The 14556-nt window shown below is 40.3% G+C and overlaps 4 protein-coding genes across 4 annotated transcripts in view; 2 read left to right on the top strand and 2 right to left on the bottom strand.

Moving 5' to 3' along the window:
- Positions 1-1951, top strand: part of LOC119888688 (cytoplasmic phosphatidylinositol transfer protein 1-like) — a 59577-nt gene extending 57626 nt beyond the window's left edge. Inside the window, exon 9 of the mRNA XM_038699390.1 lies at positions 1411-1951. Within this exon, the coding sequence (XP_038555318.1) occupies positions 1411-1721 (311 nt within the window). The 3' untranslated portion in view covers positions 1722-1951. The remainder of the gene's footprint in view (positions 1-1410) is intronic.
- Positions 1952-3778: 1827 nt separating this feature from the next.
- Positions 3779-7655, bottom strand: slc25a19 (solute carrier family 25 member 19). The gene is made up of 7 exons (XM_038699322.1): positions 7524-7655; positions 6697-6857; positions 6384-6539; positions 6109-6279; positions 4897-5077; positions 4657-4787; positions 3779-4567 (listed from the first exon to the last, which is right to left on the bottom strand). The coding sequence occupies exons 2-7, from the start codon at positions 6826-6828 to the stop codon at positions 4352-4354; spliced, it is 987 nt and encodes a 328-aa protein (XP_038555250.1). The 5' UTR covers positions 6829-6857; positions 7524-7655; the 3' UTR covers positions 3779-4351.
- Positions 7656-7888: 233 nt separating this feature from the next.
- mif4gdb (MIF4G domain containing b) lies at positions 7889-11246 on the top strand. The gene is made up of 6 exons (XM_038699350.1): positions 7889-8040; positions 8743-8864; positions 8979-9088; positions 9391-9546; positions 9832-9924; positions 10246-11246. Exons 2-6 carry the CDS (start codon positions 8786-8788, stop codon positions 10471-10473), a joined length of 666 nt encoding a protein of 221 aa, XP_038555278.1. The 5' UTR covers positions 7889-8040; positions 8743-8785; the 3' UTR covers positions 10474-11246.
- A 1294-nt stretch (positions 11247-12540) lies between these two features.
- On the bottom strand, positions 12541-14531 carry mrps7 (mitochondrial ribosomal protein S7). The gene is made up of 5 exons (XM_038699335.1): positions 14426-14531; positions 13481-13672; positions 13329-13392; positions 13070-13237; positions 12541-12985 (listed from the first exon to the last, which is right to left on the bottom strand). The coding sequence occupies exons 1-5, from the start codon at positions 14467-14469 to the stop codon at positions 12764-12766; spliced, it is 690 nt and encodes a 229-aa protein (XP_038555263.1). The 5' UTR covers positions 14470-14531; the 3' UTR covers positions 12541-12763.
- Positions 14532-14556: the final 25 nt, after the last annotated feature.

The following is a 14556-nucleotide window of genomic DNA, read 5'->3' as shown; positions in this document are numbered from 1 at the left end:
GAACCACACAGTAGGAGCCTTCTTTGTACAACAGCTTGATGCTATGCAGCTGTCTGTTTGAAGAATCCCTAGGCTTACGTAGGTTTTTACAGAGATGTAATGACAAGTCGATGACAAGTCCATGTGCCTTCTAACTGCTTCCCAAACGTTTTTGTTTTGTATCTTCAGGTTTTTCATACAATTAAACTGTCAAAGTTTGGTTGCTTTGCTCAAGTATCTCTCTTTTAGAACTCATGTGAAAAGTATGTGCAAACGAGTTAGATTTAATTTAAGTAATTTCAGATTTGTTAGGGAATCACTCAGCTTTGAAACTGCTATGATATATATGAATGCCATGATTATCCCGCATTTTACATATTGTTTGACAAGCTGGGCACAGGCTAACAAATCCACAATGAAGTCACTCCAAAGTCTTTATAAACATACTATCAAAGTTTTAGTTCAGAAACCTAATAGTTTTCACACCTGTCAAATCTTAAATACCCATAGACTTCTGAGTTGGGAAAACCTGATCACTTATAGTAACCTTTGTCTAGTTTATAAGATATTGCATAGCACTGCCCCACCTCCACTGAAGAGATTTGTTATGCAGAGAGCAGGCACTCATGTCACCAGAGGTATCACAAGAGGGGATTGTCTCATTCCCACTCGAAAAAGTGCTTTTAGTCAGTCAGCATTCTCTGTAACAGCATCTAAACAATGGAATCTATTGCCAATGCTGATAAGAGAGGCAAATACTTATCGTTCTCTTACTGGTCATCTTAAGAACTGGCTAATTGATAATCAGATATGTGCACATTAGACTACTGACTGCCTACTGAGATTTGTTGCTTGTTTGTAGATTGTCTTTTGTCAGTCTTTTTAATCTCTCGTTATGTTTTGCCTATGTTGTTTGCTGATATGTTGTTTGTTACTTATTGTTGTGTGTTGTATCTGTCTTATTACTATTTTGTATATATTGCTATTACTTGTGGACTGTAATAAGTCATTTTATGTCATTTTAAATCTTCATTTTAGATTGCCTTCATAATAACTGGCCAGGGACAACAGATGAAAATTAGCCTGTTGAGCTAACTGGCTCATTTACAGTTATTTTACTGTTAATTAATGAGCACTGTCCCTGTCAAATAAACAAATAAATGAAAATGAAAGTTTGCGTTTGTTCTACTATCACTTGGTGCAGCAGAAGCTGCACCTTTCAACCATTTATCCATTAGCCTACGTTTAGCTCGTTAGTCCCATTGTTTATTTTTGCATATCGTACTTGGTTAAAGATACTCAAAGAAGTTTCGCCTCTCATCCAATTGGCTTATTCAGTTCTGACTGACTGGCAGGGAATCCCAGCTATTTAACATCTATGGGGTCATTGTCAACCAACATCCATTTGATGCAATGCCTTTATCCCTACAGACATGACCATGGAGGAAGTCAGGGAGTATGAACGTGCCACACAAGAAGCCACTAACCTGAAGATTGGTAGCTTCCCTCCTGCCATCACCATCTCAGAGACCCCCCTGCCATCCAGCACCCGCAGTGGCCCTAACAGTGCCCCGTCCACTCCCCTCTCCACAGAAGCCCCTGAGTTCCTGTCAGTGCCAAAGGACCGCCCCAGGAAGAAGTCAGCTCCGGAGACCTTGACCCTGCCGGATCCGGGCCGTAGGGATTCAATCTTCAAACTGCCCAGCTTTTTCTCCTGGAACTCCAGTCCGCAGCCAGAATGAGAGCAGGGCTGTGCCACTGGTGAACGCCCTCGACCTGTGGATCAGCGGAGGATGCCTGCCCAGCACATCCCACAATGCCCCCTCAGCCAGCTGAAGTGAAGGAGACTTCTCACTGTCCTGGTGATCCCAGCCCCCCTCAGCAGACTCGCCGGTGTTACAGCAAAGCCAACAGCTCTCAGACTGCTTTCACAGGTACAGACAGGCAGCCTGATCTCCACAGCAAACAGTACTGCAAAGTGTAAAGGTATAGAGCATCCAATTGAGAGTCTAACAAAAAGCCGCTGGAGGCTCCGCATTCTTTTCTCCTCCTCAGAAAACAGACAGCCAGCACCATGCATCAGACAGTATGGAGTCATATTAGTCAGACTGAGTATAGCATTCAGTACATTCCTGAAATTGTTTTTCCCCACAGAGTATCACTTTACTTTAATCTAAGCTCAGGGTGTGTTGACAAGATATGTTAAGATTCAGTCACTGCACATTAACGTTACATGTACAGAGTTTGTTTTTATTTCCGCTTTACCTTTTGAGCATCGGAGTCTCTGGCTGTGTTAACTGGAGCTTGTGGTTTGACGTACCTATTTATGTGGTTGGGACTTTTTGACAGATTCTTGTTGGCCGCTGCGTCAGTTGAGTGATAGGGTTTTCACAGTCAGGTAATTGTGTATTATTGTATATACACTGTATGAACATTATTTAACCGGTAAAATGCCAGTACTTTTAAAAGAATATCATATCCAGTGATGATGCTGCTATGAAATTGCTCTTGTGTATTTTAAAGGACAGGACTCTCTGTCTCTTTCAAGTGTGTGTTTGTTATAGTGAGTGCTCTCAGCCACCATGTCTGTAAATGACTTCTGTAATCGCATGATTTTGACTCCCGAGGCTGCTTTTAAATAATAGTGAATTAAATGTTCTCCGTTTTCTTTGTTATCTGGGCCCGATGCTTGATGTTGAGTTTTTACAGACTGGGTCCTATGGTTTGCATGTTGTTCTGCTGCTTTATTAATTTCAACTGTACCGTTTTTTGTCATACTGTTGATGGGTTTTGTATTCAGTAAATTAAATTAAATTAAATTCTGCAGTATTTATTCATTGTGTGAGATGTCTTTGTTAATACCGTTTATGGGAATGGAATTAAATATAACAAAGCAAATAAACTCATAGTTGCTCAAGGGACAGCTACAAAATACATTTCACACATTCACTCAAAACTCGCTTCGCTTTCCAATGTGTAAAAAGACACAATACTACTTTTAAGGACTAACACAGAGACTCTTGACTAGATCTAAATCCAGATCAGATGTATTTAGCCCTATAACCTTTTGATTATACTGATCATGAATGACTCAGTGTAATGCGAACATTAAAGTCCTGTTATATCAAGATTATTGATTTCATTTCATTGAGAGAATGTGACAGTATCAATTTTGAAAATTATGCATTTTCCTATCATCATATTTGCTAAAAGGAATAAGATTTCTTGCAGTTACTATTTTTGAGAATAGAAGCACCATCCATACAGATGTACAACACACAAACATTAAGTAAAAACTTTCGTTTTTGCACAAAAGTAAATAATTAAGTCATAGACTGTGAACATTTCTGTCATCGTTCTAATAAAATACTTGGTAGGCTATAAAACAAGTTGTACTATGCAACTGTGATATTTTTATAACACAGTTGACTCCACAAGCAACTTGGTGATATTTCCAGTTCCAGGTCAATACAGGCAAGTCAAGTCCCAAACAAAGTCATTATGCACTTTAACCAAATGTAATGAAAAGACCATTAATAAAATAATATAGTAAAACAGGTGTGTTTGACTGAAGTCCACACCTCTAGATGACACTACATACTTACTTACACTATAGTTAATCGTTTAAATACTACTGTGTAATCAATAATGTGTTGTATGTCACACGCCGACACTTGCACAGGTTTACCTTTAAAAATACAATAGTATTCACACATTAAGCAGCATTAATCCATGGACTCCTGTTATTGATTCACAATCATCCACGTATCCTCTTGTCAATGGACTACGCACAACTCGGTCTGTTTAAAATAACTTTTATTTTAAAAAATAAAGACCTGAGATGATATTATAGTGACAACAACCTAAACTAACTGTAAACATTTAATTAGTGGCCCCTTTGGCCTATAGTTAAAAGGGTGCTGTTTTCCCACCACAGCACATGACATAATAAATATTACGCTCACTTAAGTGTTCGTGTTTTTGTCTATACGCATACACAAAGCAATTTTTGCTGAATAATCCTTCCAATTTAACTTGACCAAATGTCAAGAAAATATGAATCAACAATGGCAAAGCTATGACCCATTAATTAAACGTCTGAGCAAAGTTCAGTTTCAACATAAAATGTTATAATACAAACCTTAACCCAGACTAAAATATTAAATACATATTAAAAAAAAAACAATGCTTGTACAACACGAGGTGTAATGACAACAAATAAATTTATGTTTTCCTATGCTTACATGTAAACACAACAGAAACCACCAATGAACATGGACCCAATGATTTTACTGTAGTGCAAGCAAAGATCAAGGAGTGAGTCCATTTCCAATGTGCGTGATTGTGCCATAATGTTTTTTTTTTTTCTTCATTATCTTTCCTTTGATTCTTTGGTGAGGCCATTTGTCCTCCAGCTGTCCTTGAGGTCATACATGACATTGAGGAAAAATTCATACCAAAAAAAGGTGAAGCCTGTCGACAGCGCAGCCTTCACAAGGCTGGGATAGAGGCCTTTGAAGAAGCCCCGGACACCCTCCTCTTTGGCTATGTGAACCACGCAGTCCGCCAGGCCTTTATAACTCCGTACCTGCATGTCGGAAAACAGGAGATAATACTTAGACATTCGGCCCAAAATATGTGCTCCAAAAATGCGAGACATGTTGTAGAAGAGATTACCTGTCCGAAGTGAACTCTGGCTGCCTCAAAGCCCCCCACCTGCAGCCTCTTCTTGAAGAGGTCGAAGGGGTATGTCATTGTTTTGCTGATGATTCCAGCTCCACTGCCGCAGACAAGGCTTCTCAGGTCTCCTTGAAGGGGGCATAAAAGGTCACAGGAATTCAAACTGTGAATACTTCACGTGTGTGATGTAGTGTAATAAATGCCATGGGCGGGACAATGAGTTTGATCTCCACTGACCTCCTGACTTTCCAGCTTTGGGTGGTGGAGCCAACAGTTTTTTAAAGATATTGTAGGTATAGAATTGCAGCCCAGCGTAAGGAAACACTGCCAGCAGTGTTGGAGACAGGCCGCGGTAAAACGTCAGTACCCCCTCTGAGCGGCACATTGTAGACACAGCGTGTCGCAGGTTCCTGTATACCTGAAGCATAATACGGGGTTTCAGCAGGGTTCACAAAGTTAAAGCCCAGCCATGATAAGCAGATTATATCACTTTTTTAGTACATACCAGCAGTAGATAAGAATAGGACCCAGATAAGAGGCAGAAAATGGATGGATTAACCTATGTTTTTGCTTAAATTTGATGAGCTTTCGAGCTACTATAGCCAGCAGCAGTGACGGTGCTTGCAATAAGTCTGATGGTGCGGACTAAAACAGCCTCCTGCAGCACAATCCACTGACGCAACAATCCCAGTTTTAGTTTATACCTATATAACGTCTCCCAACAGCCAAAATAAATGATCATTACAAAAAGAAGCACATTTGAATAATGCTTCTGAAAACATATACTGTTTTAGTTGCTTAGTTAATTCTAGCATAATTCCTTAGATTGTTAAAACTTCAAACTGGGGGTGCTATAGGGTGCCCTAGTACCCTGATGAGTAAGTTGCATACCATGTAAATGTGGCTTCCCTGGTTGAATTCCAGCCAGAGTCCTCACGGGTCCACCCGACCTGGAACCCGAGTCAAACCAGGTCCAAATTATACTATATCTAATTGGGTTAGGTAGGGTCTTAAATTGGTAAGAAAATGATAATTCTTCTATCAATTGTCCTGTTGGCAACAGAATGTTCATGCAGAAGTGAGAATAGGACTATCATTATTTTTATGAATGACTATATCTGCTGTCAATGAAGGATAAATATACACAATACACAATGATGAGCTTTAAAAAAAAAAACAAAAAAAAAACGTGAAGGTTCAGTCTATGGTTAAAAGACTTTTTCTTTACACACTTTATTTGCAGCCCAGTGTAGGGAAAAACTGCTGTTAGCGTAGGAGATCAGCAAATGAAGCGATACCAAGGCTCGGAGGAAAATCCCACCACCACTCATCAAATCCATAAAGAAAAAAATAGAAGAAAAACTACGACTATGATCTGAGGTGACAATATCTTGACTACTATCAGAAACTTTCTGACAGCTACAGTATATGGGCAGCGGCAGGTCCTACCTTGGGGTTACCCTGAGCTGCAAAGCGTGTCCGCAGTGTGTCCAGAGGCTGGCAGACCGCTGTAGCAGAGCAGGCGGCCAAACCTCCACACACAAAGTGAACTCCTGCTGTCTGGCTGTCATATGGCGTCATCTTGTGGACCACCTCAGTCAGGAACTCGAAACTGGCAAACTGCAAATCACACCACAATTAAGTAAATTTTGTAAATACAGGTAATAGTGTCATATAGATATTTCTGAGAAGTTTACTTGTTTGTTACTGTTTATTATCTCTACCTGGACGGCCCCGAAGCAGATGGAGAGGAGCTGTGCAGGAATATGGCCCTTCCAGAAAGCAGAGAGTCCCTCCTCTGAATAAATGCAGTGGGATGCCTGAAATAATCCCCAGTACTTGCCCTCCGGCCTCTTTGAAGACACACGCTCAATCTGTAGCTGTGGGGAAAAGAAGCACTGATAAACATACAGCAGGCAAACACCACCATATTTAATTTAAAAATCAGTACTGTAATGGTCTGGTCACAGCTGACGTACTGTATTTTGCTTTGGTACAAATATATTTTATAAGAAGCATACATGGACAAATCCATACCTGAAATCGTATTTTAAGCACGTCAAAGGGGCTTATGAGAGCTCGGGTGACCATCCCAGCAGCTGATCCTGCCAGCGCTGCCTCCTCTGGTGCGAGGCCTGCATCCTGAGCCCCGGGGTCATAGCCCACCATGTCGGCACAGCCTCAGATTCCTGTTAACACTGCAGACGGAAATTATGAATAATCTGTTCTGTGATGTTAGCTCAATAAAAAGCTTTTATCCAAGTTGTAAGATAAATGGTTAAAATATATCATATATCAAAACATCATATATGCATCTCAAACTATGGCAGTGAATCATACGTTATGTCTTGTTTATCCACCAGCCTAAGCCAAGTATTAAGCCACAAAATGTACTCAGAATGGTCCTTTCCACTGAAGTGTTTGTACTTCCAAACTGTACTTAGGTTAACTTAGGTAAATATATTTAATTACTTTCAAACAAGAACAAGTCTTTGCATGTTTTGACAGATTTGTTCATATTAGTATGACAATCTGATGACCTGAATTATAGGATTTTCTGTTTTAAAATGTAAAAGCAGCATACTGGATCTGGCTGGTGTTTTGTTAACCCAGTAGTTGCATTTATGACACAATATTAACAATTTCTTTTATGAATTTATTGTCTTCTCGATGGACATTGTGGATACTTAAATAATAAATAAAATTATGTCAGTGCATACATGTGACGTTAGGAGGTCCAGATAAAGTTAACAGGCACATGTTGAGGACATGCAGTGGGACTAGCTAATATAAGATAACAACACACAACTGTTCACTTTGCACCGAGGCACATGGCAGCAGCGGGGGCACAGGTAGACACTTACCTTATAGGAAGTCCTTCATAAACACTACTACAGCTACAGTACTGAAGTCCGACACGTACAATCTAACATTCACAGGACGACGAAACCAGCTTTCAACTGCACGCCAGAAATTGCAAATATTACTTCCGGATCAGATCGAGCGGGCGTACACCTTTCAAAGCAGAAATATTGCGGTAAGATGATTCACTGTCTCGCTAAATCGCAGCGGAAACAATTTCCACCACGAACATACAGTATATGGGGCTTTTTATATACAGTCTGTGGGCTGACGCAAATATGGTTAGATCACAGACTGGTTAGGTAGGCGTTGTGACTACGATAAAAGGGTCGTTACGGTCGAAACAGACGTAAATTGCCATTATTTCGTTCTCGGTTACGTTTTTTTGTGGCGAGGTGAAGAGAGGGAGGGACTTTTCTCGCCGTGATACTTCAGCTTTAAAGGCTGCTGAGCAACGTCTGCATATGAACGGCTTAGATGCCAAGAATTGAAGTAAAATTTCGCTCATTTAAAAAAAATGTAAGTGATTTAAGATGGATTTTCTACCAACTTGATATGTAATTAACTTTAACCCGTGTCCTTCGCTTGACGGCCGTTTGTAATGTAAACGTAGGTGAACATTGGGTGTAAAACTTGACGCTAACTGGTCTTAACGCTAACGTTGGGGTTCTGCAGAGGCACACAAGCTAGCTAATTCATCATAGTCAGTGTTTGCTATTAATGTGTTGACAACAAGATAGCAAAACTGTGTGAACGCCACATTTGGTCTCATTAACTCAACGATAAATAGCGTTATTACCCAACTTAAGGTGTAACTTAGCTAACGATAGATGTAACGTCTACGACACATGTAGCGTAGGTTACGTTACTTGTGATGGGTACATGGCTAATGTATTGGTATTAATCTGATTGTTCTTGTGTGTTAAATCTGTTGATTTGGGGTATTGTGTGACCTTTTGGCTGACCTGGGTTTGCCCATGTAATCCCTCCTATCCCTCAGTGAATGAGCTGCGGGGAGCAGTTTGATGACAGTACAGGATTTTGCTGTTATTGTTGTCACACAAATTGTTCTCTGGTCTCTGTCTGTAATGCAGTTAGTGCCCAGGCTGGAAGCAGAACCTCGGTCTGTCTGTGACAAGCTTGCATTTCTTTTGAAAACACAAGTCATATTTTGACCACTATAAATGTTTAGTTTAAAAAAGTATTGTCTGATCTTCACAGCTGGGACAGCTCTCAGGTGTGATCTTGGGTGCTGCCATCTATAATGGAAAACTCTACTGATGACTACAGGATCCAGTCATTTGACCTGGACACACAGATGTTGTTGAAAACAGCATTGAAAGGTTACCTTACCTGCATTTGCATGTTGCTGGAACTTAAACAACCCAGCACCCACTGTGTGTGAATAACAAACATCTCAAACAATCTCTTTGTAAGTATTTTTTTATTTCTTTCAGATCCAAGTTCAGTGAACCTGGAGAAGGTATCCAGTATCATCGTAGATCAGTCTTTGAAGGACCAGGTGTTCAGCAAAGAGGCTGGACGCATCTGCTACACCATCGTGCAGGTCCATACTGTTTGCCGTTTGATGGGCTGGTTGTCCATCACCATTTAACATTAGTTGTTGTCCATGTTAGTTGGATTGATGAAGACATTGAGCACCATTGCGGCAGATGGATTTAAGAGCAGAACTCCTGATTGCGTCTCTTTAACCAAAGTCTTAATCCTCTTATTTTATTAATGCCTAACCGGTAGTTTACACTCAAGCAACAGGAGGCTTTTAAGCCAGCTTAGCCACACCGCTATGCATCCTGACTTTTTGTCCATACTCCCATCTTCTATCTGACCTCTCTTGGTCACCTCGTGCAGGCCGAGGCCAAGCAGAGCAACGGAAATGTGTTCAGGAGGAGCTTGTTGAACCGGCTCCAGCAGGAATTCAAGGGCCGTGAGGAAACGAGGGGGCGCTCGCTGCAGGAGTGGGTGTGCTATGTCACGTTCATCTGCAACATCTTCGACTACCTCAAAGTAAGTTATCCATTGAGACATTTTAAACTTGATCATGTTATTATGATAAAGTTTTAAATAGAAAGCAGCACTGTTAAATTGCTCTGGATCAAAGTAAAATGCTTGAATGTTCTACCTTGTGATCTCTTTGATTCAGTCTTGTGTTCAGTGGAGCAGAAGTACATTTCCTGACACCGTGCACTGCCTCTCTTGCTGCTGTGTAAATGCAGCATCTTGCTCGCCTTGATGAAGGTTTTTTAACAGTCGGTGGCTGTAAGCACTCTCTGTGATTGTCTTGACATTTAGGTGAACAACATGCCGATGGTGGCTCTGGTCCATCCTGTGTTTGACTGTCTGATTAGGCTGGCCCAACCCGATGCTCTGATGAATGAGGAGGAGGTGAGAAAGAATGTTTAGTTATGTCTCCTTTTGTTATATTCAGTTAATATGGTTATAAGCTCATTTGATAAATTATTTTTCCCTTTAAATTCTTTTTTTGGATCTGTTTTAAATAAACCTAAAGGGGTAAACTGTAAACTTTTAAACCTTGTACTCTTTACCTTGATAATGGACAGTACTGTTCTTTTAAAAAACCAAAACTGATTATGGTAGATATCATGCATGTGAGGAAATCTGTAAGTATTTAGGAGCACTTTTTTTTAATGTACGCCTACATTAAAACTAACTACTTGTGTTTATCTCCTCCACCTCCCCCTGCAGGTGGACTGCCTGGTGCTGCAGCTGCATCGCATCGGAGAGCAGCTGGAGAAGGTAAACAGTCAGCGGATGGACGAGCTGTTCTTCCTGCTGCGTGACGGCTTCCTGCTTCAGGAGGGCCTGACCTCCATGACCCGCCTGCTGCTGTTGGAGATCCTGGAGTTCAGGGCCGGAGGCTGGATGCTCAGCAGCACTGCCCACAAGTACTACTACAGTGAAATTGCCGACTAGGATTGTCGCAGGGTGCTGAGCAGCTGTTTCATACAGGTGCGTTCGCCAGCCGTCAAACACCTTGGATGACTCTCCATAGTCGCCACTGATTATAAAACCAGCATTTTCATGTCGGACAGCGACATCCTCCAGGAAATCAGCGGAGGGTTTTGTGAAGATAGTGGTTCATAAACTGTAAAAAGACTTTGATTTTGCTGGATTGTTCCCTGCTTGTGATAATATTTACCGAGACGTGGTGCCGTGTAGGTGGAACGTGCAATAGTTGAGAAGAAGTTAAGTTAACGAGGTTTAGCCACATTCAGGTACACTTTGTTTAAAAGGAGTTTCTTTTAAAGTTTGCTTACAGATAAAGAAGCCGAATATATTTTTTATGGGTTTTTTTTAATCTTGCAGGCATTCCTGTTTTGAGTCCAACTTATTACTTTTGACCAAATCCAAAGGGCTTGAAACAGACATTCCATTCAGAAGCAAGCTGATTTGGTCTTTTTTACTTTTTTTTTTTTTTTTATTGTTGTGTGACCAACTTTTTAATTTAATTGAAAACCAATATTTGAATTACTTAGAATTATTTTAGTGTAGAACTGATCTTTTACAAAAGGTTTGAACTGCAGTTCAGAGGAATTTTTGCCTAACTTGTCTTGTAGGATTCCTGTTACTGTTTTGTTGCCTCTCAGTATTTGAGGATCAGTTGTCAGAAGAAGCGTTGTCTTAATTCAGGGATCTTCTTTTAATTTTTTTTACAACTCAAATAAAATACCAAGAGATTAGTTACAGTTCATATTTAAACTGTGTTTCTACAGATAAGTCAGATTTTATTTGCAAGTTTTTTTTAAACAAGTCGTGCCAAAATAACAAGAACGGCGTCGTCCAATATGGGGGACTCGACGAGGATTAAAATCTTAATTTAAAAGTTGATGTGCTGGAGGACAGTGGTGGGGGAAGTACACAGATCATTTACTTAAGTTAAAGTAGAAATACCACAGTATAGAAGTACTATTGCAAGTAAAAATCCTGCCCTTGGAAATTGAGTTAAGTAAAAGTACAAAAGTATTAGCATAAAAGTACAGGAAAAGAAGTTTTAATGCAGAATGACTCATTTCAGAATCATGTTATATTATTGGATTAGAATTATTAATGAATCATAATTTGGATTATTAATCTGAATCTTCAAAGTAGCTAGTAAGTCATCAAACAAGTGTACTGCTGTAAAGGAAAGTACAATATTTCCCTCTAAATTGTACAAGTACCTCAAAATTGTGCTTAAGTAAAGTACTTGAGTAAATATGCCTAGTTACTATCCACCACTGCTGGAGGAGTAGCTATTTTCCTCTATTCACAAATACACGGGTCACTTACCAGCGTAAATTAAGTCATAGAAAAGTATTTTTCCTTTTGAATTCAGCTTCCACCAGCACTAGAAACATGATGTAGCTGAGCTCCGTTTTACGTTGTGAGTCTGTTGTTACCTTTTGTTGACACTCGGTGACGGCTTTACACCCAAAGCTGTGCCTTTGAATCAGACCGACACGCATAGGACACTCGCCATGTGGTTCAAATATTACATTGCTTTTGAAATGTCGTTATTTTGAAAAGCTGCACCTGTAATAATATGTAAATAAGTAAAGCTTAATATAAAATTGGCTTTCACAGCAGTCAGACAAATCAACCTCCGATCAATTCAGAGAAAAAAAAGTTTATCTCCCAAAATCCTTTTTTCTAGCTGCGTTAACGATTTGCATACAAACTGTGGGATTTGTCACCACATTCAGACCAAGTCAACAAAACAAACTGGCAAAATAGGTTAAAGACGATCATCCTGAGAGTTAAAATAGGAATAACTCAGCTTGAAAGCTGTAGACACTAATAGTCCCTTAATGACAGGGCACAGTACTGTCTGCAATACATGTTTATATATTTTATTACACTGCTGCAACATTTTTACATTACTCAATACCATTTTTTATGGTTGGGTTGTACATTTAATGCAAATGTATTTGTTCTAATAAATCTTGGAAGTTTTTCCTTAATTCTGTTTTGTGTTGTGTTTTAATTAATACAAATGATGAATGTTTATAGTACACAATACAAAGTAACACAATGTTACCTTTTTATTTTTCACTGTAGTCCTACAGCAATTTTTGCAGCACACTCCTTCCACCAAAAGGATTTTCACGCCTTTAACTATTTACAATCAGGCTTTGAGCAACAGAACGTGTCACTGAATCTGTCCAGGCCGTCACTCTGAAGAAACGTTTGAGTTGACAGTGTTTCAGTCCTGAGCCGTTTCTTCCTACCACCAGCGGTAGTGAGCGTAGGCTCTGTTGGCTTCGGCCATCTTGTGCAGCTCATACTTCTTCTTGACAACGTTGCCCTCCATCGTGGAGGCTGCCAGCAGTTCCTGGGAAAGTTTTTCATACATGTGCATGCGTCGGTGTTTGTTGTCCCGGCACTCCGTGATCATCCATTTCATGGCGAGGAAGCGACGTCTGTTGTCCGAGAGAGGGATGGGCACCTGGGTGGGGTTCAAACAGAATGTAATTAGACTTTGTTGGTGCAAGAGATCAATCTAACAGCACTGATCTGCCTCATCACTGACCTGGTAGTACTTTCCACCTTTCTGTATGCTGGCCAGCCCAACGACTGGCTTACAGTTCTCCAGAGCCTGGTGAAAAATGGTGTAGGGGTTGCACTCGATCTCCTCCTTCTTCCCTTCTGGAGCCTTGTGGTATTTCTCTACCTGTTTCCTCTTCAGGTTCTCCAGGGTCTGGAAGCAGAAAGAGAAATGGTGGTAACTCATGTTACAAGGCCAACAGCAAAGCTTTGAGCTTCACTGGAGACAGTGTTTGCTTTCTCACCTGCGTCAAGATCTCTCTGGCCAGGACCTTGTTTCCGTGTTTCATCATCATGTTGATGAATTTACTGAAAAACACAAAAAGACAAAAGTGATCACCCGACATGAACGCTCAGACGCACACCCTCCTGCAGTGAGCTGGGATGTTTATTCTACCTGAGGACTGGGTCGCTGAAAACAGAGCTGCTGACTCCGCCGGTTGCTGCCTTGATGGGTCTGATCGCTTTGAGCTCCCGCTGCTCCTTTTCCTCAGCGCTCAGCTCTGTCTCTGGTGTGCTGTAGGCCTCCTTCCTGACCTCTGGCTCTAGATAGTAAGGGTTGTATCTGCTCCATCTCACCAGGAACACTCTGCAAACCAAAGGACATGTGAGAGAGTTATCTACTTGGAGAGCTGGTGTGCCTGGAGATCCATTTCACTGGCTGTGAACGGTCATATTTGGAAATTTGCTGGTTTTCTTAGTTGTTGTTTTCTTTGTATAAAATATCAATAGTCAATTAATTTCTTTGGGTTGGTCGGGCAAAAAAGAGAAATTTGATGACTGCAAGTTGGATTTTGAAATCTTGATGGCCATTTTAGCTAATTTTGTAAAGAACAACATAAAAGTTTTATATTATAAACTGAATAGCCTTGGGTTTTTGAATGGTGGTCTAGAACAAAAACAAGAACATAAGAAAGCGTCCCCTTAGGCTTTGGAAAGTTGTGACTTTTTTTTTGTTGTTCTTTTGTGAGGTTTTAAATGTGAAACAATGAAATAAAAGAAAATAATCATCGGTTGAAGCCGACTGAAGACATTTTACTCTATTCTGTTAACGTGTGATGGTAATATGTCATTATTTTGGACACTCTATTGAGTAAATTATCATTGTGACTGACTAAAAAGACATTAGCGGATCAATAATGTAAATAGTTTATTGCAGTGTTGCTACTATAATGTTACATTAGTGTAATCTTTCCGGTGCTGTTATTTAACAGAAGAGCTCGTTCGCTAAATTACAGTTTGGACTGAATGGCAGGAAAAATGTTCTCATGTCACAGTAAAATTACACAGACCGCTAACACCACTTAATAATTGTTTATAACTTTATAAAAACTATAATTACCTCGGTGTCCAAGGTTTTAACAATCCTGCTATGGAAGCAGCCATCTTGAAAATGTGAGCGAGCGTCAGTGAGGACCCCAGATTAGTATCACCTGCAGACGCCTTGAAGAAATTCCAAAAGCAGCATTGAAA

Source organism: Micropterus salmoides, unplaced genomic scaffold, assembly GCF_014851395.1.
Source record: "Micropterus salmoides isolate LMB-PRFRI ecotype aquatic unplaced genomic scaffold, ASM1485139v1 Ms_hic_scaffold_10, whole genome shotgun sequence".
NCBI lineage: Eukaryota > Metazoa > Chordata > Actinopteri > Centrarchiformes > Centrarchidae > Micropterus > Micropterus salmoides.
The sequence above is the reverse complement of the archived record's forward strand: the minus strand, read 5'-3'. Positions and strand labels throughout refer to the sequence as shown.